Genomic DNA, 21,477 nt, shown 5'->3' with positions numbered 1-21,477 from the left:
AGTCTAAGGCAGAAAAATAAACCAAAAAAGGTAAGTTATCAAAAGCTTACCTATTAACTACTGAGGTTTTTTGGTCCATTTTTGGACACAGTCTTGCCATTCCAGAAGATGGCTCTTAACTGTGTAAGACAGAACAAAAGTAGGTTCAGAAGATCTTTTCTCCCCCTGCTGTTAACTATAGGATATTTAGCTACTCCTGGCTGCACTTAATAATCGCAGAGTACCTACGAAAGCTGTGCTCAGGGAAAAACCACCTCCATCAGTCAGTGAGAGTGAAGTGGGGACTGGAATTAGGTACCTATTTCTAGTCAGGACTCATGGTTTTGAACCCTATTTGAATAGCTATAGCTCAGACTTTCCTCTCAGGGCCGAAGTGCAAAAGATGGAGTGCATACTCTTTCTTCCCAAGGCACAACTATAGCACTCACCTGGGACAAGACATGCAAAACAGTGAAATATGAAAAGGAGCAAGCATGAGGAGTACCTTAATCAGTTCCAGACCTCAAGGCTACAGAGGCAGTCTGCCTCTGCCATGGCAAATATTAAATGACTCAGACACCTTCAGCCTACATTACCTCTCCTGGAAGGTGAGGGATGTCATTTTAACCTCCTCCCTGAGACTGCTGTAAATGACAGACCTATTGAGGACACATAAATTAACCTAGCTAAGATCCAGCGTAAATGACTGGGACTGCTGCTCGCTATTCTGGTTCCCCCTATCTCCTTTTCCAGCCAGAGATTACTCTCCCAGAGTTTTACAATTTTATTTTGGTGGGAGATTTAAACGGGATTATTCTAAGAGGACAAGCAGCAGCAACAGAGGCAGTAGTTTCCAACCCAGAACAGCAGATGCAGGATTTGTTTGTCTGACAATACCTTGGGTGAAAAAATATCAGCCTCAGTTCTCCAGCACTGTTTTGTGTGTGCTAAACAGAGTATTTTGTGGAGACTGTTGGGGTTTCCTTCCTAAAGTGATGTTAGAGGAATAGCTGGATATATGCTGATATCAAAGAGAAAAAAAGAAAAAGGAAAAGAAAAAAAAGAAACGAAACTTAGGGTACTTTATCGATGGAAATATAAACACTGACAGAGTGTGGACATCTGTGAACTAGCTGGGACAATGAGGGAACTAATCCAAATCTACCATTAGCAATGAATGAAGTCCATTTTGAGTTCATAAGTGATTGCTGCTTAGTCAGAAAAGCCTCTCAACTAGACTGCAATTTTGCTTTTTTCTCTTTCCAAATTGACATTTTATTTCTCCTTTAGTTCTTCTGAAATATTCTAGTGACCCTTAATTTATTTAAGCTTACATTTATTTAATTTATTTAATGGGCTATTCTGTAAGACAATGAAAAACGAAAGGGATGGAAGGAAAAAGACTGCTTTAAAGTGTCACTCTAATGAAAACTGTGAGCATCCTTATTCTTCACACAGTGATTTCCCAATTAAAGTAGATCACAATTCAAATACTTTTAATACTTTTTTTTTCAACAGTCAGGTACTTGCCACATAGAAATATGCAAGACAGATTTTAATTCCTAATGCCTGTTATATCATCTACAGTAATAACAGATAAATAAACAGGCAAAGCCAGTGATTTTGTTGATGATGCATAAGCTAATATGTCATGGTAGCTGGCATTTAAATGAGGCAGAACAAACAGAGGTTTTGTGGTGCATACCTATTCAACTTCACCAAAACGCCACTATGCCCTGCTGCACTCAGACAAAGCAGCAAATGGTTAATATCCCATCCCCAGGTTATCCAGGCTGTATGCAACGTGACTGCATTTTGCTGCCCTGGGTTCAGGTTTGGTCAGGTTACTAAAGTGAAAGCAAATGAGCTGTGCAAATCAAAGAAAGATATCAGAGATAAACTATTACATTATATTTTATTTCATCCTCCGAGCTATGCTAAAACACCACTGAAATGCTCCCACTGCTCCCACTGACAATAAATAAATGCCACTGCCCAACTGACCAGTAAGGATTGTGTGAAATTTATCACAATATTACTAGAAATATTTATTCTAATGACATGTGCAGTAGCAAAAGAGTATGTACTGTAAAAAAAATCAGACTGATAACAGATTAATACGTTTATCTTACCTTCACATACAGCTGTGTGCAATCCTCTGTGCTTAAATGGAGGAATCTGTGTACGGCCAAACACGTGTGCATGTCCTTATGGATTCTACGGGCCACAGTGCCAGAGAGGTAAGAAAGTCCTATTTATCACGTTGATAAAAGATCCAGGCTGAAAATACAAATATATCATTACCTACCCCCACATGCAGTATATCCAGAGATTTTCCTTGTCATAACTCCCTGTGCGCTCTTTGGATATTATGATCTGTCGTAAATCCGCATTAAATTGTTCTTAATGGTATTGTGACGGAGTAAGCACTTGTTTATGATGACATTAGTGACAACTAAACAATTAATTTAAAACTGTTTGAAGTCAGTGATATCACTAATTAGCATCCATTCAATTAAACTTTAAAGCATGGGTCAACTTTGTTCATTTTGCAGAGCCTATAGTGTGCACTACACTGCATTTCAGAGCCAGATGATCCTTTATCTTCATATACACCTCACCATAACACCTGCTTGACCATCCTAGCATGTAGTGGGTGGGAGACTTATATAGGACTTCTCTAGGTCCCTGCTCAAATATCTGATCAAATATCGCTCCACCTAACTTTGAGCGGGACCTGATTTTGAATCCATCTCCTAAAGGAGAGAGCTCTAAACTGAGGCTAATAGTGCCTTGGGCTTCTGGCTCAACTCATTTGTGCTGCAAAAATCAAACTAATGAAACCTTTAACTACCTATTAGCCCAAGCAGAACAGACGTGAGAGAGGAACTCATGTTTAGAGCTCAAATAGCTGACAGACACTTGTGGTGAGCATGGCTTTGAAAACCTCTCCTGAATCTGGGAATATAAATACACTGTTATTGCCAAAACTGAACTATTTCAATATTAGAAGTTTATTTCTCTTTCTCTCTCTCTTGTTTCCCTGGAAATATTTTTGCAAGTGAATGATTCATGAACAAAAATCTAATTGCAAGTAGAGCTTGCTGGAAGCTCTTTGTGATGCTGAGGGGGGAAGGAGAGAGTGAAAATTATACAGACTCTGTGACTTGACAATCTTTCTCTTGACATTCCACACTAAAGGTGATTTTCAACATCTAGGTGATTTGGAATTTTTATCCTGAAGTGTTCTGGTTTAAACAAAACTAAAGCTTGAAAATAAATCTCCACATTTGTGGAATATGGAAGTGGTAAGGGGAGAGAGTGGATGGTTGCTGAAGAATAGCAAAATCCTTCCTCCAGCTTCATTGAGAAAGGGGGAAGAAAAAGTACCAAAACAAAGTTATCAAATATAAAACACTGTTCTATATTTCAAGGGCAGCAGCCCTTGCAAAAGCCCTTTAGCTAGAGTTAAAAGCAAGAGATTCTCTGCAATATTCCCACCGCTTAACTGCAGGTATCTAAAAAAGACCCTTAGGTGCAAGGACTCGCATCCCACAGTCCTTCCAGAAACAAGGGAGAATCAAGTTTTTCAGCACAATATCTACCCGAATCACCCTTTGGAGAGACACCTTATCTACCCTGACTGAACAAAAAGCCTCTGCAGGTGGTTCTCCCAGCACAGACACCTAAATAGAGGCTATATGTAGGTAACATTGATACCTGGCATGGTTTCAGTGCACTAAACTTTTCCTTTCCTTCCTCTAGCTGTTTGCATTCCTCCTTGTAAGAACGGTGGGCACTGTGTTCGAACCAACGTGTGCTCCTGTACCGAGGGCTACACTGGAAGAAGGTGTCAGAAAAGTAAGTTACAAACTTCCCTTTGCTTTCCAATGTTCTCTGACTCATTAACAGTTTTTATCCCTTTTGTGCAAGTTCAATGGAATATTTCGCATTGATTTATGCCCTGTTCTTCTATATTTCTATCACAGCACACAGAGGACTATGTTGGGTCTGGAACCAACCTGTTAATTAGAATAGCATTATGTCAGGTCAACGTGGGGAGTGGAATGTTTTGCTGAAGTCCTCCTTAAATATTCCATGCATTCAGACTGAGTAACCTTCATTGTATTTGGAGATGAATTAATTATTTTGCATTAAATATTTTGGGGAGAAAAAAAATAAAGCCAAAGGCAGAGGAGCTGATCAAGATCCTTAGAAATATCGGAACATCATACTTCTAGCTTAATTAAGACAGTTGGCTAATAATGCCTCAGCCTTGCCTTTGTTCTTGTCACTGAAAACTCCCTCTTCACCTTAGCATCAGTATTCATATTCGATTCTTCTATTCTTATGGGGAAATAGCTTTTTTTGGCACTTTTACAGATTCTATTGCTCAACAATATTTGTCACCCAGGGAGTTTTGGATATGTATGTGGAAACTTATTTTTATTATTATTTCTTAACTGGTTTGAAATTGGCAAAAGGGGAGCTGTGAAAACAACCGTTCTTGGCAGGAAGAATCTGTACATTTCCAGAGCACTTTATGTCTCTCGCACACAGAGAAAAAAGCTAGTAAAAAAATTCCTTCCAGCAACAAAAGCCCTCTCAATCCCCATACTGCAGCTCTCCTCTCCTTCAGTGGAGGGAATCACGATGCACAGTTCTGCCTGGCTGCAAAGCACACGATTGAATAGTCTGTTCTGGCAGGAACAAGCTGGAGGGAAGAAAGGAGGGAAAAAAAGAAAAAAAAAGAAAAAAAAAGACACCTCATGTTTGGCATCTTGTTTTTGAGGTTAGAGAACATTAGAAAAGTGCTGTTTCCAGCTTTAAACATACTACCACATCTCAAGACAGATCAAAGAAAAAGAGTTGACCATGACTGGAGTCTAGCAAAGCTCTCCCCTAAATGCTCCAGCTGCTACCAACCCACAGCATGCTTCTCCACCCTTCCACAGTTTATGAGGTTTTCTTGCCCATCTTGGTATAACCTTTTGCAACCGGGTTTCCGAAGAGGATGAAAATATGTTTTCTCTGCTTAATCTGAGCCTCCGTTCCACTCCCACTACTGGGATATAGTCTGCTTTATTTAGCTTAATGATATAAAAACTTTTTTTTTTAAAAAAAGGACCTCCGTCTGTGATGAATGAAGAGAAACATGAATAAGTAGGAGGCAAAGACTAATATCTGCTTCCTCTTACTGCCCACTGGCTTAGTAGGTAAAAACTGCTGTGTAATGTTTTAGGGTTTTTCCTGTTTACAGTCAGCTGCACATGGGACTGGTTTCATGCTCCATAGAAACAAATAGGTTGTTTGCAAGCTCTTCGTAGCAAGCAGTTGTTGTTAGAGCTCTAGGTCTTAGCACTGCTGGCACAGGAACTGGTTTCTCCTCTGCCAGAGGATCCTCACACATTCCAGTGAAGGACTGGAGGCCACATGGCAGGAGTGAGTCTCAGCTCACCTCTGGAAACCCTCCCCACAGACAAACCAGAGAAAACGAATGGTCACACCAGTTAGAGGTGGCCCTCGGTCACATTTCAAAATTTGGATGCCAGAGGCATTTCATGCCTTTTTTCTGTGTTGGTTTTAGATGCAATTTAAGCATTGACATGACTGGTCAGTTGGTGTGCTTGGGGTACATTTAAGAAATTATAGGCATAGCCGTGTATGACGAACTTATTTACCCAGACAAATTAAAAAAGCAGAAAATAAATTTCTAGAATGAATATACTCTGCAACACAACTCTGTTTTCTTTAATACAATGGGAAAAAGTACCACAATACTCATTTTATGTTCCAAAAAGAGCTGACATGGCATGTAGATCATTAGCAGTATCACTAGCTGTACACGTATTTATATATTTTCACAGTTATCAAGCAGTGATGATGCATAATGGCAATATAAGAATAAGTCCAATCTGTTTTTTGAGCACTTACCCCTCAGATATATTGGCACTGTTTCCACTGCTTTTAAACATTTCTCTTCCCTTCCTAAAATCTCTGGACAGAGAAACAAAAGCTTCTGTTTCATTTTGGCAGCTTCACATTCTCAACCGAAGGAGATAAGTAAAACTAAATGCCATGGCAGCCAACCAGAGATGGGTTATCCCTAAACCGAGCCCAAATTCGCTACCGGTTTGCTTCAAATGTAGAGCAACATGCCTTGGGATTTTCATGTCCATCCCTGTATGGTCTGGCATTTCTAATGCTCTCGGTCTGTGAACTGGCAGGGCAGAGAGGGAGCACCATGCCTTCGCCATTCAGCCTTAGTCTCCTTTACCTCCTCGGCGTGAGGAGGAAGGCTTTCAGCCCGAAAGTTCGTGTTCGTTCTGCATGTAAACACACGTTGCCTCAAAAACGGTGTAAATCAACCAGGTCTGATTGGCTGCCAGCGGAAGTAGAAGGCTTTGCCTGGTGTGTTTACTGATAAATAACCGCCTGGTGATTATGCAAACCAGCCACCCACACCCAGAGCAAGAGGGTGTCAGAGCTGACAATGAAATGTGTGGCTATGCATCACCGATTGTTCAACCTTGCATCCTCGTTTGCTACGCATTGTTTTCAGTGTAATCAGTCTTGTTGAGCGTAAAGAGGCAAATGCTGACAGTACCTCAAAATGAAATATTTGTCCGGATCAACTTTGCATCAAACAAGCACATCTCTGCTTTAATAATAAAGAAAAGCAATTTGTGTGTGGTTTTGAATTCCATTTTGAAGAAAAAGCACAGCTGTAGCAGTCCTGGAATTTTGCTCCTTTTCATGAGACTTCAGTATTCACACCGATTTCTATTACATCCTCACAAACATTAAAAGCAAAGAAAATAGATTAAATTTGATGTATTTACACACATTTTCATCAGAGTGCTTTATAAACAACTTTTAAAAAAGGAAAGCTAATAAAAGGTGAAGAAAGCTAACAAAAGCTGAGCTCACTTTTCTTACAAAGGACTGGAGTGAAGAGAAAGGGAGGAAAAGAGGGATTCACGGGACCACACGTTTATCCCTCCTCTGCTGCTCTCTACTTCTAGCAAGATCATCTCTGAGCAAAAAGGCAAACCACAGCTCCCTCTGGAGCTCACGAGCAAGCAAAGGTCACAGGAGAACAAGGCTGAACATCCTTCTCCTCCCTCCTGCAGCATACCAAGCGAACTGCAGCCTGCCCTGAGGACCCCCAGGCCCCCTACCCCTCGCCCTGCAGCCAGCCGGGTGGATTTTACGTGTGGTTTAAAACAGAGGATGCATTTCTGCACACAGCTGTTTTACAGCGTCGGGCCCAATCCTGCAGGCTTAGTGTCACAAAAAGCACCACGCTGACACCGGGACTTTGCAGATTACACCTTGAAGTTAGTAGATAATTATTTCTCCATTTCTGTAAATGCTGCAGGCAGGATTTATGGGCAATACACAGCGTGCAATATAACTCACACTCATTCTTCCAGCTCTGCTTCCTTCCCTTCCCTCCCCTTCTCTCTTTCCTTCCCAGTACCGTGAGGATTTTGCTTGCATGAGAGCTAGAGGCAAACTAAATTGGAAATGTGAACACTGGGTTTCAATGACAACTTCTTGCTAAGCAATGTCATATTGTGAAAGTCACTGATTTCCTGCATTCCAGCCCTCCACGCTGTGTTTCCGTAGATTACTGCCTTGCGAGCTGCACGTGCAGGAAGTTTTACTGCTCAACAAATTACACTTCCACTGAGTTATTATCTTGACAACTGGTAATATATTCTCTGGGATATCTTCACTGAGTATGCAGATTGACTCAAGCCGTCTGAAACCAGCTAGTTTGCAAACAAGAGCTCCAGCATCCCCTCCCACAGAACTGAGGAGGGAACAATCCGTGTACCTAATCCAAATGGATGGAGTCATCTTTTAGCATTAGACCTGCTTTTCGTATGTCAGGGACATGCTCGGAAGCAACAGCTAATTGACCGAGATTGCTGGATGGCCGGCGTCCTCAGAAAGCGGGTGTTTGGAAATAAGTAAACAGCTGCTCAAGCAGAGAGGCTCATAACTTGCTGCTAAAAGCATTAGCTCTGCTGACAGAGTAGGAAGATCGGCATCATTGCTTGTTGACTGGTTGACGTGTAGTCTGGGGACGTGGGAAAAGGAAACTCTAGTCTCGGTTTCTACTTGATGCTGAAGCCCACGTAACAGAATACAAGGGTATTGGGTGTCATCCTTCTTCCTTTGGCAAGATATACAACGGAAGATGAAGAAAAAAATATTCAGGGCTACCACTGTCTTTCCCATTCAGCTGAACACGAACTGATCTGTGCATCTTGCCTGGGGGAACAGGGACAGCTCTGACCTCACGGAGACAGGGAGAGAGCCAGAAGGGAGACAGCAGCTCAGGGGGCAGTCTGGGGTCTGCACTCAGAGCACTGTGCCTCTCAGCTCACTCTGAGTAAGGATGCGTGACACAGCCATCAGCTGGTCTTTCGTCAAAGTTACATTTTGTTCGTATGTATACAGATGGTGCATTTATTTTAATAGGGGCTTTGAGCACATGCAGTTGTCTCTAAATTTATTTATCAGAAAGAGAACAAGAACGTATCTGGGTAAGAGCTGAATATATATCCTAAATAAGAAGCAAAGAAACCTTATTAAATTTTTATTCCTTCCATAAGAAAAACATTCACAGACTACAGAATGATTTTTGCTGGAGTAGAGAATCTGGGGTTTGGGCCAATATTTCTTCACTTGTATCTTAAATGCACTAAAGAAATGTGTCTGATCTGCTGCTGTATGTAAATGCATACTTAAACTAAAATAGCAGGGATTCCTGAATTGCTGCATTGCTCTTTGCAGTGGGCAAAAATGAATTTTTCTTTTCCTCTAATTGATTTAAGTAACAATACTCGGGGGGGTAGGGGGAGGTGTCTATTTTTGATTAAAATACATATTTTTAAGTCTTCTCTTTAAAAAGGGGTGTAAAGTCTACTGCTGGAAAAGTGCAGGGAGTGGCAAATGCTGGAGATTACATTGTCTGCTTATCCACAAAAAGACCTTGGCGACACAATCCTCTCCAACATCGATTCCCAAGTAAGCCTCAGCCTACTTTCTAAAACAGATAATAACATGATGAATAACAGATTAGTGCAGGGCCAAAGCAGACAGCAATCCTTTTCTGCAGTTCCTGCCAGGGCTCCCACCCAAGGCAGGTGCCTTCTGTAGAAGAGGTCTTTGCTACCAGCCAGGGCACAGTGACCTGCTGCTGTTCCTCTTCTTGGCTTGAAACCGTGGCACCCATTTCACTGCAGTGCTCTCGGATTCCCCTGCCCGAATCTCCCTTTTTCTTTGTACGGATGGAAATACACCAAATTGCATCAAGCACAGGCAGTGGCTTAGCCCACTCAGAGCAATGAAAACACGCCTAAATGGCAGGTCATAATGCAAGCACAGAAGCAGCAAAAACAATCAACAGAGGAAAACAATGTATATGAGAATCCTCTTTCACTTCTTATCCAGGCATGACAACGAAGCGGCTCTACAGAACAATTTATACACACACTGTAATGGTTCACTGACCTAATAAAACACAGAGCATTCTTCAATGAAGAGAAAATGTTGCCAAACCCAAGACCCTAACAAGATGGGAATATAAGTTGTGCTGAGAGTATACTTCACAATTCCCCACGTTAATTATATACTAACAGAAACAAAGATGAGGATAAAGTATAGCTAGACTCTCTTTCAAATTAATAGTATTGCAATCTGACTAAAACCAATTGGTAAATGAAAAAGAAGTTTTTGCTAATGTTCTCAAACCTGACATTTCCTAACAGTATATTCCCCAAATATATTTTATGCACACCTGCAGGTGCTTATTTTGTTTATGGTGGCTTTCAATCTGAAAGATGCTGAAGTATTTTGCAACTATTCGACCATCTTACAATTGTACTTCTAGAAAGAGTTTCTCCTGGTAAGAGACAATAGGAAAAGTGAAGATTAGGGCACCCAGAGGGAGAAATATTTCAATCCAAAGAGAGTGGACAGTCCCCTCTCTGAATTGGAGTGGCAATTTTTATTAGTTTCCACAGTGTCCTGAGCTTTAAGAGTCTTGCCCACCACACACTGTCAGGGAGTCATTTGGAAATATAGACAGAGAGACCAGGATCCTCTTGTACTGGTAGAAAATTGTGTCATCTGATGGGAGCAACATAACAGTGCAGACAGGATCCCAGTACATTGCGTATCGACACTCGGAGTTTAGTCTAGCATCTCAGTAGTTTGGCCATCCAGTATCTATTATTTTTCCCATTTTCTTTTCTGATCTAATACCTGAAATAGATTTATTTCCTGCTTTAATAACTCTAAAGGACCCCATAGGTATATCAGCGTACACATCAGAACAAAGACCAGACGCAATTAGGCAAAGCACTGGCGTCATACTGCTGTCTATACAGCCTATAATTTTTCAGACCAATTTTTTCTTCTGAAATGTGTGCTAGGTCATGCAAACTAACTCATATTGCTAGAGCTGTGCGGTAATGTGAATATATTATAAATGCAAACTGTCGCGACACCCATCACAATTACATTTACAGCTCCCTCTGTGTCTTGTAGTAATTTGTTCTCCTGCACTGCATCCCTCTGAGGTTTCTACAAGATTTTTTTTACTATTCAGAAAGGTAATTTATTGAAGAAGTGCTTTGCTTCTCTGTCAGAGATACGTGAAGCAAGAAATGGGGATGAACAAACCTCAGAATGATTGGTGGCTTTATAAGGCTAAGGATCCAAATTTTAGAAGCATCTTGCACAAAAATTGCAAACTTTTATTACATGACAAAAGTTACTTCTTCTTAAAATTTAATCTAAGGCTGTAATTACTGATACTCATTTAATCACACATCTGAAGTCACTTTGGCAGAGCTTGGACAGAAAGCTCATGATTTACAAATCCAAATCAACATAAATGGGGAATTTCAGAGAAAAGCAAGCTCTGGAAAAACATAATTCCCTAAAACTTAACACATGCAAAACTAGATCCTGACTGCCCTTGGAATGGACAAAAAGGGACTAGAAATTGCTAGTGTCCCAAGTCCATAACATGTTTTTCAGAGCTGTGTGCATTCGGGACCTTCACAGCAGCAGATATATTGTTACATCCATCTCACTAATGATCTGTTGCGCATCAGTTATACCCTCTAAAGTGCAGAATGACATTTTTTACCTTGACTAGTTTCTGGCTACTGTCAGGGCAGTAGAATCCATGTAATGGTGCCCTGGGTTAGAAATCCCCTCTTTGGCCAGAACACACTGGTTTTGTGATTCATTTCTTCAAAGGACTAAAGATCATTCAGCAAGATCAAATCTTTATTCAGAGCCTGGAAGCATCCAGCCAATCTTTTCCTTACTGCACTCAGGGTAATGTTTCATTTGAGCGGTGCTGCTGAGCTGCATGATGCATCCAGAGAGCAGCGGAACCTTTCTTCCAGCCGATCAGTTGAACTGTGTTATTTCGTGAAACTGCTGACCTGGCCCTCCAGTTCTCCTCCTATGAAAAAGTTCATCAACATCCCTCCACTACAAGGCTGCATTCACAAGCTTGTCGCATTCCTGGCACTGAGCTTGTCCCCCCTCTGGTGTTTTATCAATAGGTGACGTATATTACCTATAAACTTTAGAAAAGGACTAGAAGTGCCAGTTTTAACGCAGAAACCAACTGCTTTCACATCTACTGGTTTCATTTTTGTTCTCAGCTTGACTTCTGTCATCTGTGTTTTCCTGACAAGACCAGTCGGTGTTATTTTTAAATCTGTCCCTTGCTCTGTATCCTTCCTGCGTTGTATCTCCCCAGCTACAGCTCTTTGTTTTTGAGAATGTCACACCACATCAAGATAACCACCAAGCAGAAAGCAGAAAACGAACATTAAAACAACATGTCCACACACAAAAGCCAAAACTGTGACTGATCAAGCTTCCCACTCCTCAAAAGAGCAATTGAGAGAGCAAGTACAAATATGCACTGGAGCCACAGAGTAGTCAGTCCAAAACCAAGCCCAGCCAGAAATAAAAGCAGTGCCTATGAATCACGTACAAATGACAGCATAGGGATGGTGACAAAGGGTACATTGAAGTATATATCTACCAGTAGGTGTTCTTTTGGCTACGTTTCTGTGTTCTTTGTCAGTGAAGCTGTAGCCTGATGCATTACCTTAGCTGGCCCACACAGATGTTACCGCTTGAGGCTATTTTCTCTCTTCCATCCAAAGGCAGAATGCACCCAGAAGCAGGTCAATTTTATCAGCTTCTACAAGCAAGGGGAAAGGAAAAATAAAGAATAAAAAAATATAAAAAATAAAAAAGAGAGAAAGAGAAAAGTTGTCTTGAAAACTACATCTTCTAATCAGCACTGCAGTGTGACACACTGTCTCCTCATGAGCAGCATGGCTCGGGATACATGATGACAGGTAATTCTTGATTCAGAAAGAAATCGTCCGTGCACTCTCATTGTCAGGGAAGGCCATGGATGTTCAGCTGCAACACAGCGTATTACTGAAACATTGCAGAAAATCCCTTTCTGCCGAGATTTTAGAAGCCTGATTTAATATTCCCTCTGCTTTGACTTTATAAGGGTGGTGATGAAGATTCTCCAGTTTCAACAAAATTACAAGGCTTTCACTCCTTATTATCATCCACTTCTAGCTAAGAAAGGTGCAATGGGGTGCATGCATCAAAAGGTGGCTAAGGTTTAACCAGAAAAGTTTTTTGTCTGCTAATCCACAGAGGCAATGGGAGTCTGAAGGAAACATCTGCCTTCTTTTATTCACTGTAAACTCATCAGCAGCTACTGCTGGCTAATACTGTGATTGTTAGAACAAGAGATTACTCCCAATTGCTTGTAGCATATGCTGTGAAGCAAAGCATGCCCACTGCTTAGCTTCACCACTAGCCCCTTTTTGCATAGCAGGGATATTTTGCTTAATATCATGCACGTTTTAAGGGAAAGCTTATTGTAAATTTATTGCAAGAAGTGCAGACAAAGGAAGACACTGGAATTGTAGGTGTCCACTGCTGATGCTACTTGCACCAGGAGGACCTACTGGACTCTAGAGCCAATATCTAACTTCTGCTTTTTTTTTTTTTTCCTTATAATTTTAGTAATCTCTGGAATTATATATTTTGCAGAAAAAAAATATTGCCTTTGGCTGACAAAGTGGGAGGTCTGGTTACTGTAAGGACGTCGGGGCTGAACTGCTAGCTATGGAGTTCTGTGGAGGCTGATAAACAGAGTTGCAAGAAGCACTTCACTGGGTAAAGTCAGCCTAGAAGGGATAAGCTATAAAAAGGGTCACAGGAAATATTAAGTTATTGTAAGGTCAAAATGCATTAAAGCCATCAAAGGGAAATAGCTGCTACCTAAAACAGAATTTAGCAACTTGTGAGTCCCATTCAGTACGTAGAAGAATTGTGTACATTTTGTATGATGTTCCGTGCAACACCTGTGTTTTATCTTGAAACCTGCAGCTCCTGGTTACCTTATCAAAATCAACCCTCACCTGAAATATAGCGTGTAATCATGCTTTTTCTTTAACCTGCATTATCACCTTCAACATAGGCTTACTTTATCTAACTTCCCAGTTTCAGAAAGCATAATGTCATGGAAATCCTTTCTAGTTTTAAACTGTGGCCTTCACACCCTTTACAGCATTGAGTAACACTGCTGCATAAGAAATTCGGTGCTTCAGTTCTTACTGAAGAGCATGGAAATGCTGACGTTAACACCATGGGGAATGGGATTAGGGCTTTAGCGATGCTTGCTGACTGCCAGCAAGCTTGCACCCAGGATATTTAGGTAGTGGAAGGCTCTCTCCACCCCCAGCGATATGCCCTATCAAACTGTGACAAAAGGAAGGCACAAACATGTCTACATCAGTTCCATTAAGGCTGGTTCCCAAGGCAGGTGGAAAACCTATCAAGCTGCTGTTGTCTTTGGGTCAAGATGCTAGGCATTTTTCAAGGGGAGGGGAGAAAAAAGAGACGTAAGTCTTTACAAAGTCATGCCAGCGCCTGGGAGGTTTACGATAATTTGATTTGCTCTCCTAGTGTCTGATAATTTATTTAGTTTTCCTATGAGAGGCTGTAACATTTTTGTTTGCTATTTTGAAATTGGAGCTCCTCCACAGAGGCCAAGGAGTGGGACTAGAAAGGATCAGAACTAGTTATAATCAACAAATGCTGAAGTCTGCCTGATGGGTATTGAGATGGGATTGTATTTAAGAAAGTTAAAGAAAGGTAGAACAAGGTAGAGATGTCAGACAGAAAAAGAGGAGAGACAATATGGCGTACATTTACATAAAGGTGCCTTCTGAATTCCTTGAAAAGACAAGAAAGTGTCTGCCCAGCAGGGCAAAGAGCCAAAACTGCCCCCTCCAAAGCAGAGCAAGTTTGGCCCTGATCCTAAATTTCCCACTTAAGTACTTCCCTCAGTTAACTTGGAATTGAACTCCCTTGGATTTATTGCCTAAGTGAGAGATGCCGTAAGCGATAAGCAATGTAAAAGAAGTTAGTGCTACATTTTCATGGTTACTTGTTCATTTGTAAGGCAGTTGAACAAAGACAAAAACAGATCCCAAGTTGAAAATCAGTTTGAACTCTCATGTTTTACTCAGGCCAAGACTGGACCTCCCACGTTACTTAAAGCTTTACTGAATTACAATGCAAATTGAGCTGGAACAAGCTCATTTATGCATAAACTGAAAACCAAAAGTGAATCAAAAAGCACAACAGTTTCACTCCCTGTAATTGAAGGAAGCATCTGTTGTCATAGAAATTTTTGTCTGATATCAATACAAAACCACTAGCATTACCTTAAAGTGCAATTTTTTGTATAAGGTGAAAAGTACATTAAAAAGTTGAGGGACAAAAAAAAAAAATAGAAATCCCTGTTTGAACAAGTATTAATTTGCTTCTAGTTATTTTTTCTTGGCTTCATTTTATTTTGGTGAAGAGAGAAAGACAGTCTCTTCTGATCTCCAGATGAAATCCTTGGGTTTTAACACAATGGTCTTGGGACAGCAGATTAGCCATGAGTGCATTATGGTCTTTGAATGTCACAAAGCTTAAGGTCATTTGAAATCTAGATCCAAATTTTATTATTTGGGGTCATTTTTCAAAATAGTGAATATCTGAGCTGTTTTAAAAGAGAAATTGGAAGTCAAATACAGCACAATATACAGCTGGAGGTCAGAAGCCTTATTGGTGATGTGAGATCAAAAGGGGGAGAGAAAGAAAGGGGAAAAAAAAAAAGATTAATTCAGAGTTATGGTTGCCATAACTCTTTGAACTCATCTAGGTTTTGATGAGTGTTGCAAGACTTTTTGATGGTTCAGCAAGAACTCTAGATCCCTGTTAGCCTTAGTAAGCAGAAGCCAAGATTATAGCATGGATCAGAAGAGGTGGAGAAAAAAGGGCAAAGAGGGTGACAGTTTAAGGGCTTGAATCCTAGCAGCCCTTATAAGCATGGGTAAGACCTCAGGCAGGTCACTGTGCTGAGAGATCCGTGAGCCTTGGCACAGAGCAAAACGCAAATGTAGCAGCCAAACAAGAGCAGCCATGTGGCTCCAAAAGCTGCCAGTGCAGCAGTATCTGTGCCAAAGGAATAGAGCAAGTGACCAGGACACAAGAACCTACAAAAGCAATAATTCTGTGCATCATATTGTTCATGTTCATTATTATTCAGGGAAATAATTAGGGTATCTAAATCTGCTTATCTAAAGATGTCTGATATACCTAAGAGAGGAACAGAAGGTTGTTCTCCCATTAGATAACAGTTGGTGGGTTTTTGCATGCTATTTTTTGAACATCATTCCTATTTTGAGGTTGTGGAGTGGGTTATGATACTTTCAGAGCCCTGTACGTAGAGATGTCTTGAAAACCAGAATTGCTACAGCATTACTATTCAAGTTGTGGTCTTACTGCTGATTTGCCAAAAGTCATCACAACCTTAAGACTAATAAAGGTATTGTAATGCTACATTTTAGCTGCCAGACCCCTCGGTACCTGCAGAGGCATGTAGCCTGCTCCCTACAGAGGAGCATGGTGCTCAGCAGCCACTCAGCTCCGCACACAGGGAGAACTGCTGCTGATTGCTGCTAACAGCAATGGGACACTGGGAAATCCCATTGTGCCCATAATGCCTGAAAAAGGGTAGAAGCCATTCCACACAAATGTTCTCCAAGCTTCAGACTCCTGACTCTCATTCTCCAGTCCAACCACTGCTAGTTAACATTTCTTTCTTGTCTTCCACTCAACTATCAAATTCAAACACCTTCTTCCATGTAAAAGGCAAATCATTCCATCAGACCAGCACTGCCATGTCTCTAAATCACACCACCTCTTATGGGTTCTTCTCCCAGCTACCAGGACAGGCAAGGAGAAAGAGCAGATGAGGAGTTCGGGTACATGCCTGTGGCATCTACCACATCTACCTATCTCAAAGCATCATAGTCACAGCATTTGCTGTGTTCGGACTGCAGATGTTCGATTTGCCAAAACAGTGAGATCTTACTGTTGGGTGTTGATAAATACAGGGCCTGATGTGAGATGCAAAAATTAGCAATAGGATTTCCAATGAAATCTAACAAAAAAAGTTATCTGGTTTCCTCTGGTTGAAGGAACAACTCAGCTTTTGATTCTTACTCGTATGAATCAGTATTATAAAAAGGTAAGTACCTTAACAACTACTAGTGCAAAAAGGTCTACTTAGTCTTTAAGTTTAATTGAGCACAAAGATGTTCCACAATCCAATCTATCTAAATCTAAAGCCAATCTATCCCATTAAGCCCGTTCTTATCTAAATGTACATCTGAGAATACGTTTTCCAATCAGGAAGGGAAAGCTTTAAGTAGCATTTGGTCTGTCCACAGCTGCTACAAAAAAAAAGTTCTTACTTGTTTATCTGAGAATCCTTGTAAGTAACTCATCTCTCATTTTTCTGATTTTTACTGGAGCTTCCCCAAAAGACCTTCTACACAAAGCTCACCATATTCCAGAAGGATGTATGGGAGATATCAAGCCTCTGAGTTTTAGATTCTTAAATCCAAGTTACTTTTCTTCTTTTTTTATTATGACCAACCAAACCTTATGAAAAGATGTTAATAAGTCTCTAGTAAAATCTTCCTTTTTTTCCCAGCTGCCATGTTCTTCATTTGATATGTATCTGCAGGTGTCTGTGATCCCATGTGCGTGAACGGAGGGAAGTGTGTAAGCCCAAATGTCTGTGACTGCCCATCTGGTTGGAGGGGAAAGCACTGTAATAAACGTAAGCATTTCTACTGCCCATCAAACAGATCATTGCTTATTACTTAGGCCAGTCAACACCAATTGTAATCTTCTTTTAATATTAAAAAACAATACAGTGCATAGAATTCATTTTGCTCCTTCAGCAGTTTGAAGAAAAACAATTTTAAGCACAAGCAATACAAAATGCTGTAAACATTTGATGCATGCAAAGGAAAAAAGCTGTGTAGGGGAACCCTGGTTCTGCTTCATGCAGCTGTCTGTTACACATCTTGTTATGGAAATTCATTTTTATAGTATTAAACTTGAAGCATTGATTTTATGTTTTAACAGCTTCACATATTTTGTTATACTTTACAGAGAAATGCCATATATTTCAAAATACAGAACTATTTAAAGCCTGCTATAAAGCCTTCCAAACTGATATACTCTCAAGGTCACCAGATACATTTTGGTGCATAATTTCAAGAAAGATGTGTTCTCACTCTGTAACTCTACCATATCTGACTACTGTTACATAAAACTATCATTAAAAAAAAGAAAACCTCTCACCCTAAAATATTTTCAAGGAGTATTTTTCCTTATGTGGTTATTCATTACCATGATGTTGACAGATAAACTGAATAAATTTATAATCCAGATGATATACTGTATGCAAACCAGATTAAAATATTGGATTTTTACCCTTTGGGTCCTGGTAGTAAATATGATTTTAGAACCAGTGTTTTGAAATTATAATATTAATAATTTCTTCAGAAATTCTGCAGGAAGTCTGTCTCTCACTTTTTTGGAAATTCTGAATAAATAATATATATATTAAACATACGAAACCCTACTATGCAATCCTATTTATTTATAATGTGGAACACATAATACGCATATAACACATAGGAATATACCATATGAACATATCATATGGAGAGTATTCTTAACTGACAGTGAGCTGAACATTAGAAATAGCCAAGCTACCAGTAGGTGGTCATCAAAGATATCTTAAGAAAGAAGCAAATATCAAAGAATCCTAAACACAAATTATCTGATGAATAGAGCACATCTATTCCTTTGGAAATTAGCCATTTGAAAAGAAACTAAGCAGGTCACTCTCTCAGGCAGATTTTGAACGTCTGAATATGTTGTTTACATCTTCTCACTTGTTTCATGTCAATCTGTTCAGCTGTTTGCCTGCAGAAATGCCTGAACGGTGGCGAATGTATAGGTCCAAACATCTGTGAGTGCTCTGAAGGATGGGTAGGAATGCTGTGCCAGACCCGTAAGTGCTGCTCTAATTATGACAGTCTTGTAGCCACACATGTTGCACCAGAGATCTTTGCACATTAACTCATCTACTGTGTTTACACTACATGTAAAAGTCAACCATAAAATGATTAGCACCTAAATTCTGCCTCTTGTTTGTCAGAACTGTCGCATGCTGTCAGTGAAACTATTATTTTCGAAGACATTTCTGGACTCAACATCCGTGTGAGGAAGAGAGCTGACAACCTTTACTTACGCAGATGCTGAGCTTGATTTGTCAGACAAAATTAATAGGTTTTAAACTCAATGATTTGAAAGACTAAATAAAAAAGAGGGGTCAGGGACAAAAGGAAATGGAGTGTCCTGTTCAGCATATCCAGATGGCATTAGGCACAGGAGGACACCAGGTACCTGTTAACCTAGGAGCCCGATCCTGCAAACCCTACGCATTCAATGTGACCACTGAGGTGGTTTTGCACGTGCAGGTACTGAAAAAGCTGGAACAGGAAGAGCCCCATTATTGGCCATTATACGGGGTCACTTCAGTGTGTGCACGTTATTAGCTTTACGGTAAAAGGGCATGAAGAAAATATCAAGGCATTATCCCCTTTAAAGGGTAATCTTCCTTTCCTCTCACACTCACAAAGCATAATTACTTATGGAAATCTTTTGTCAGTTAAATCCCAATGGTTGTGTAATTGTTTCTTTGTGCCAGCTGTCTTCTAGTTCAAACATTGTAATGTTTAAAGTTATTTATTAGCTGATAACATATTCCTGGTTGAGTTTATTAAATAAATAAGCAAATTGTGCTTGCTCCTGTGCAAGGCAAGTAAGACTTACTATCATTACCAATTTCTGCTATACTATGAAGACACACAAGCCTGAGCATTTTTTTTATCTATTTAATCAGCTCCTTTGAAACTTTCCTTCAAATCTGTTCAGTTGATAGGCACTCTGCTTTTACTATTTCTTCCCATGTTTCCACTGGAGTGGGCAATTAAATCAGCTTTCTGTCCAAAAGGAGCTGCCCGAAACTCCTAGGTCTCACAGCAAACCCAAATAATCACCAAGTGGTTGGAATTTCACTATTTTTTAAACAGGAAGAGAGAAGACTATTGTCGGAGAGCAGATGGCTAGGTCTTATAATGTTGCTCCAGGGTATTCACAATGAGGCAGGGAGGAAGCAGGATAACCAGAAAGTCTTCATCCTCACAGATGTTACATATAAAGTTTTGCATGAAAGTGTAACCCCTGAAAGCAGGTCTGGTTTTGTACTTTGACATGGGAGGCCATGCACCGAAATCCAGAACTCCGCACAAGAAAAAAAAAAAAAATTATTTGTCTGTCTGAACTCAATGAGTCCTCGCAGTGCCACCCTTTTTCAGAAGCAATTTGGGCTGGTTTGTGATTCTGGGACTTGTTCAGGTGTAGGAGGAAGGTAGATAACAGCAGCTTCATTCTTTGTTTTCAGCCCATCTTTTTGTGCAACTGTCCTTATCAAGATGGCAGAGGTGGAAATGTAGATGCAGGTTGCATCCCCACACTGAACACCGTTTTTCCTCACTAACTTCCTATCACATATCTGGTAGGGTGACCAAACCAAAGGATCTATAGGAACTCCTGTTACTATTTTCTAGACATTTCTCAGGAAAAAAAAAAATGTGTTTCAGTCCTCTGTACCGAGATAGCTAGCCAGAGCAGGCCATTAGGCCAGCAAAAGAGACAATGGACAAATACTGACAATTCATCTTTTTTTTCAGTTCTGTTGCAATGAAGATTGCCACTGTCCAAGTCAGAAAAATTTTCTCTCTTAAGTATTTTGAAAATGCTTCAGAGAGCAAGACTGAACTCTGTGGTCAGATGTAGCAACACAAGTTGTGGAGCTTGTATCTAATTTGGAACAGGTCTTGGAAAATCCTCCAAGATTGCATTTTGGAGGAGCAGTCATGCAAGCAAAAACTTTGCCTCTTTTGCAATGATGCGCAATGAAATTGCATTTCCATTTAATGCGGTGAATTACAAATTTCTCAATGTTATGATCAGTCAAACTCACAGTGACATTGCAGAGATGTCTGTGCAGGCTGTTTTTCTTACAGTTTTACCAGTCTCTGGCTACCGCTGCACTGCAGAATTTGGCAAGAATAGGAGTAGGTTAAGAGACTTTCAGGAGACATTGTTTCAGCAGTATTGGATAAAATGCAATAGTTCTCTTTTATCAGACTGTAAATAAAGAGGTCAGTCGAGAGAATAGTTTTCTTCCCCACTCATCTGTAACTGCACAGAATAGCTTCTGAAAGAGAATCAATAAAATAGGTCATTTGTCCCAACAAATACGGTGTACGGTGGAATACACACATTATCCTTGATAAATACCTATGACTTTATGGCCATAGGTGGTCATAGAACAAGGAATAATGGTCAAGTTTCAGACAGCATTGCAAATGTAAGGAAATTACCTTTCAGGAAGACAGGTTAAAAAATGTCATTTGAAATATTCAACGTGCCTTACCAAGAGAAAGTAGCAGCTCCATAGATTAGGCTCCCTCCATTAGAAGATTTTTTCTGTTCGACTCCCTCTTTAGCTTTCATAACAGCAGCACAAATGTTCTAAAAATTCCCTCTTGGAAAACACAGGAACAGTACCACAGGATCGCTGTGTTTTCCCAAAAAATTATCGCCTTCCCTTCTTGGCTCAGACACCCATTCCAAAGCTCCATGCCCGTGGGTTTCCCCTGCGTCCTTCACTGTTAGCTCACATCTCCCTTTTTCTTGAGCTCAAAAAGAAATATTAGACCAAAGCAGTGAAGACCTGATGGTACAATCTGACTACCCTGGTAGATTTAGCCAAAACACAACCCAGCAAAGTCATAAGGCTTCTGGCCAGAGATATGAGGCAGTTGTTTAAGGATCAGAGTGCAGGATCAAGGTATAACTCTAATAATTAATTATAAAGTATAAGAAGGTTATAGTTGTGAAGGATCTTCGTCATTAAAATTCATG

At 40.3% G+C, this 21,477-nt stretch overlaps 1 protein-coding gene across 2 annotated transcripts in view; it reads left to right on the top strand.

The window, feature by feature from the left end:
- The window catches only part of LOC308198226 (von Willebrand factor D and EGF domain-containing protein-like), a 178,457-nt gene that overhangs the window by 145,331 nt on the left and 11,649 nt on the right, over positions 1-21,477 (top strand). For both annotated transcript variants that reach the window (XM_080600292.1, XM_080600291.1), the window contains exons 24-27: positions 2,124-2,219; positions 3,745-3,840; positions 17,150-17,245; positions 18,398-18,493. In XM_080600292.1, the coding sequence (XP_080456418.1) occupies positions 2,124-2,219; positions 3,745-3,840; positions 17,150-17,245; positions 18,398-18,493 (384 nt within the window). The remainder of the gene's footprint in view (positions 1-2,123; positions 2,220-3,744; positions 3,841-17,149; positions 17,246-18,397; positions 18,494-21,477) is intronic.

Source organism: Anser brachyrhynchus (genome assembly GCF_964034855.1).
Source record: "Anser brachyrhynchus genome assembly, chromosome: 7".
Lineage (NCBI taxonomy): Eukaryota > Metazoa > Chordata > Aves > Anseriformes > Anatidae > Anser > Anser brachyrhynchus.
This window is presented reverse-complemented; position numbering and strand designations above follow the sequence as displayed.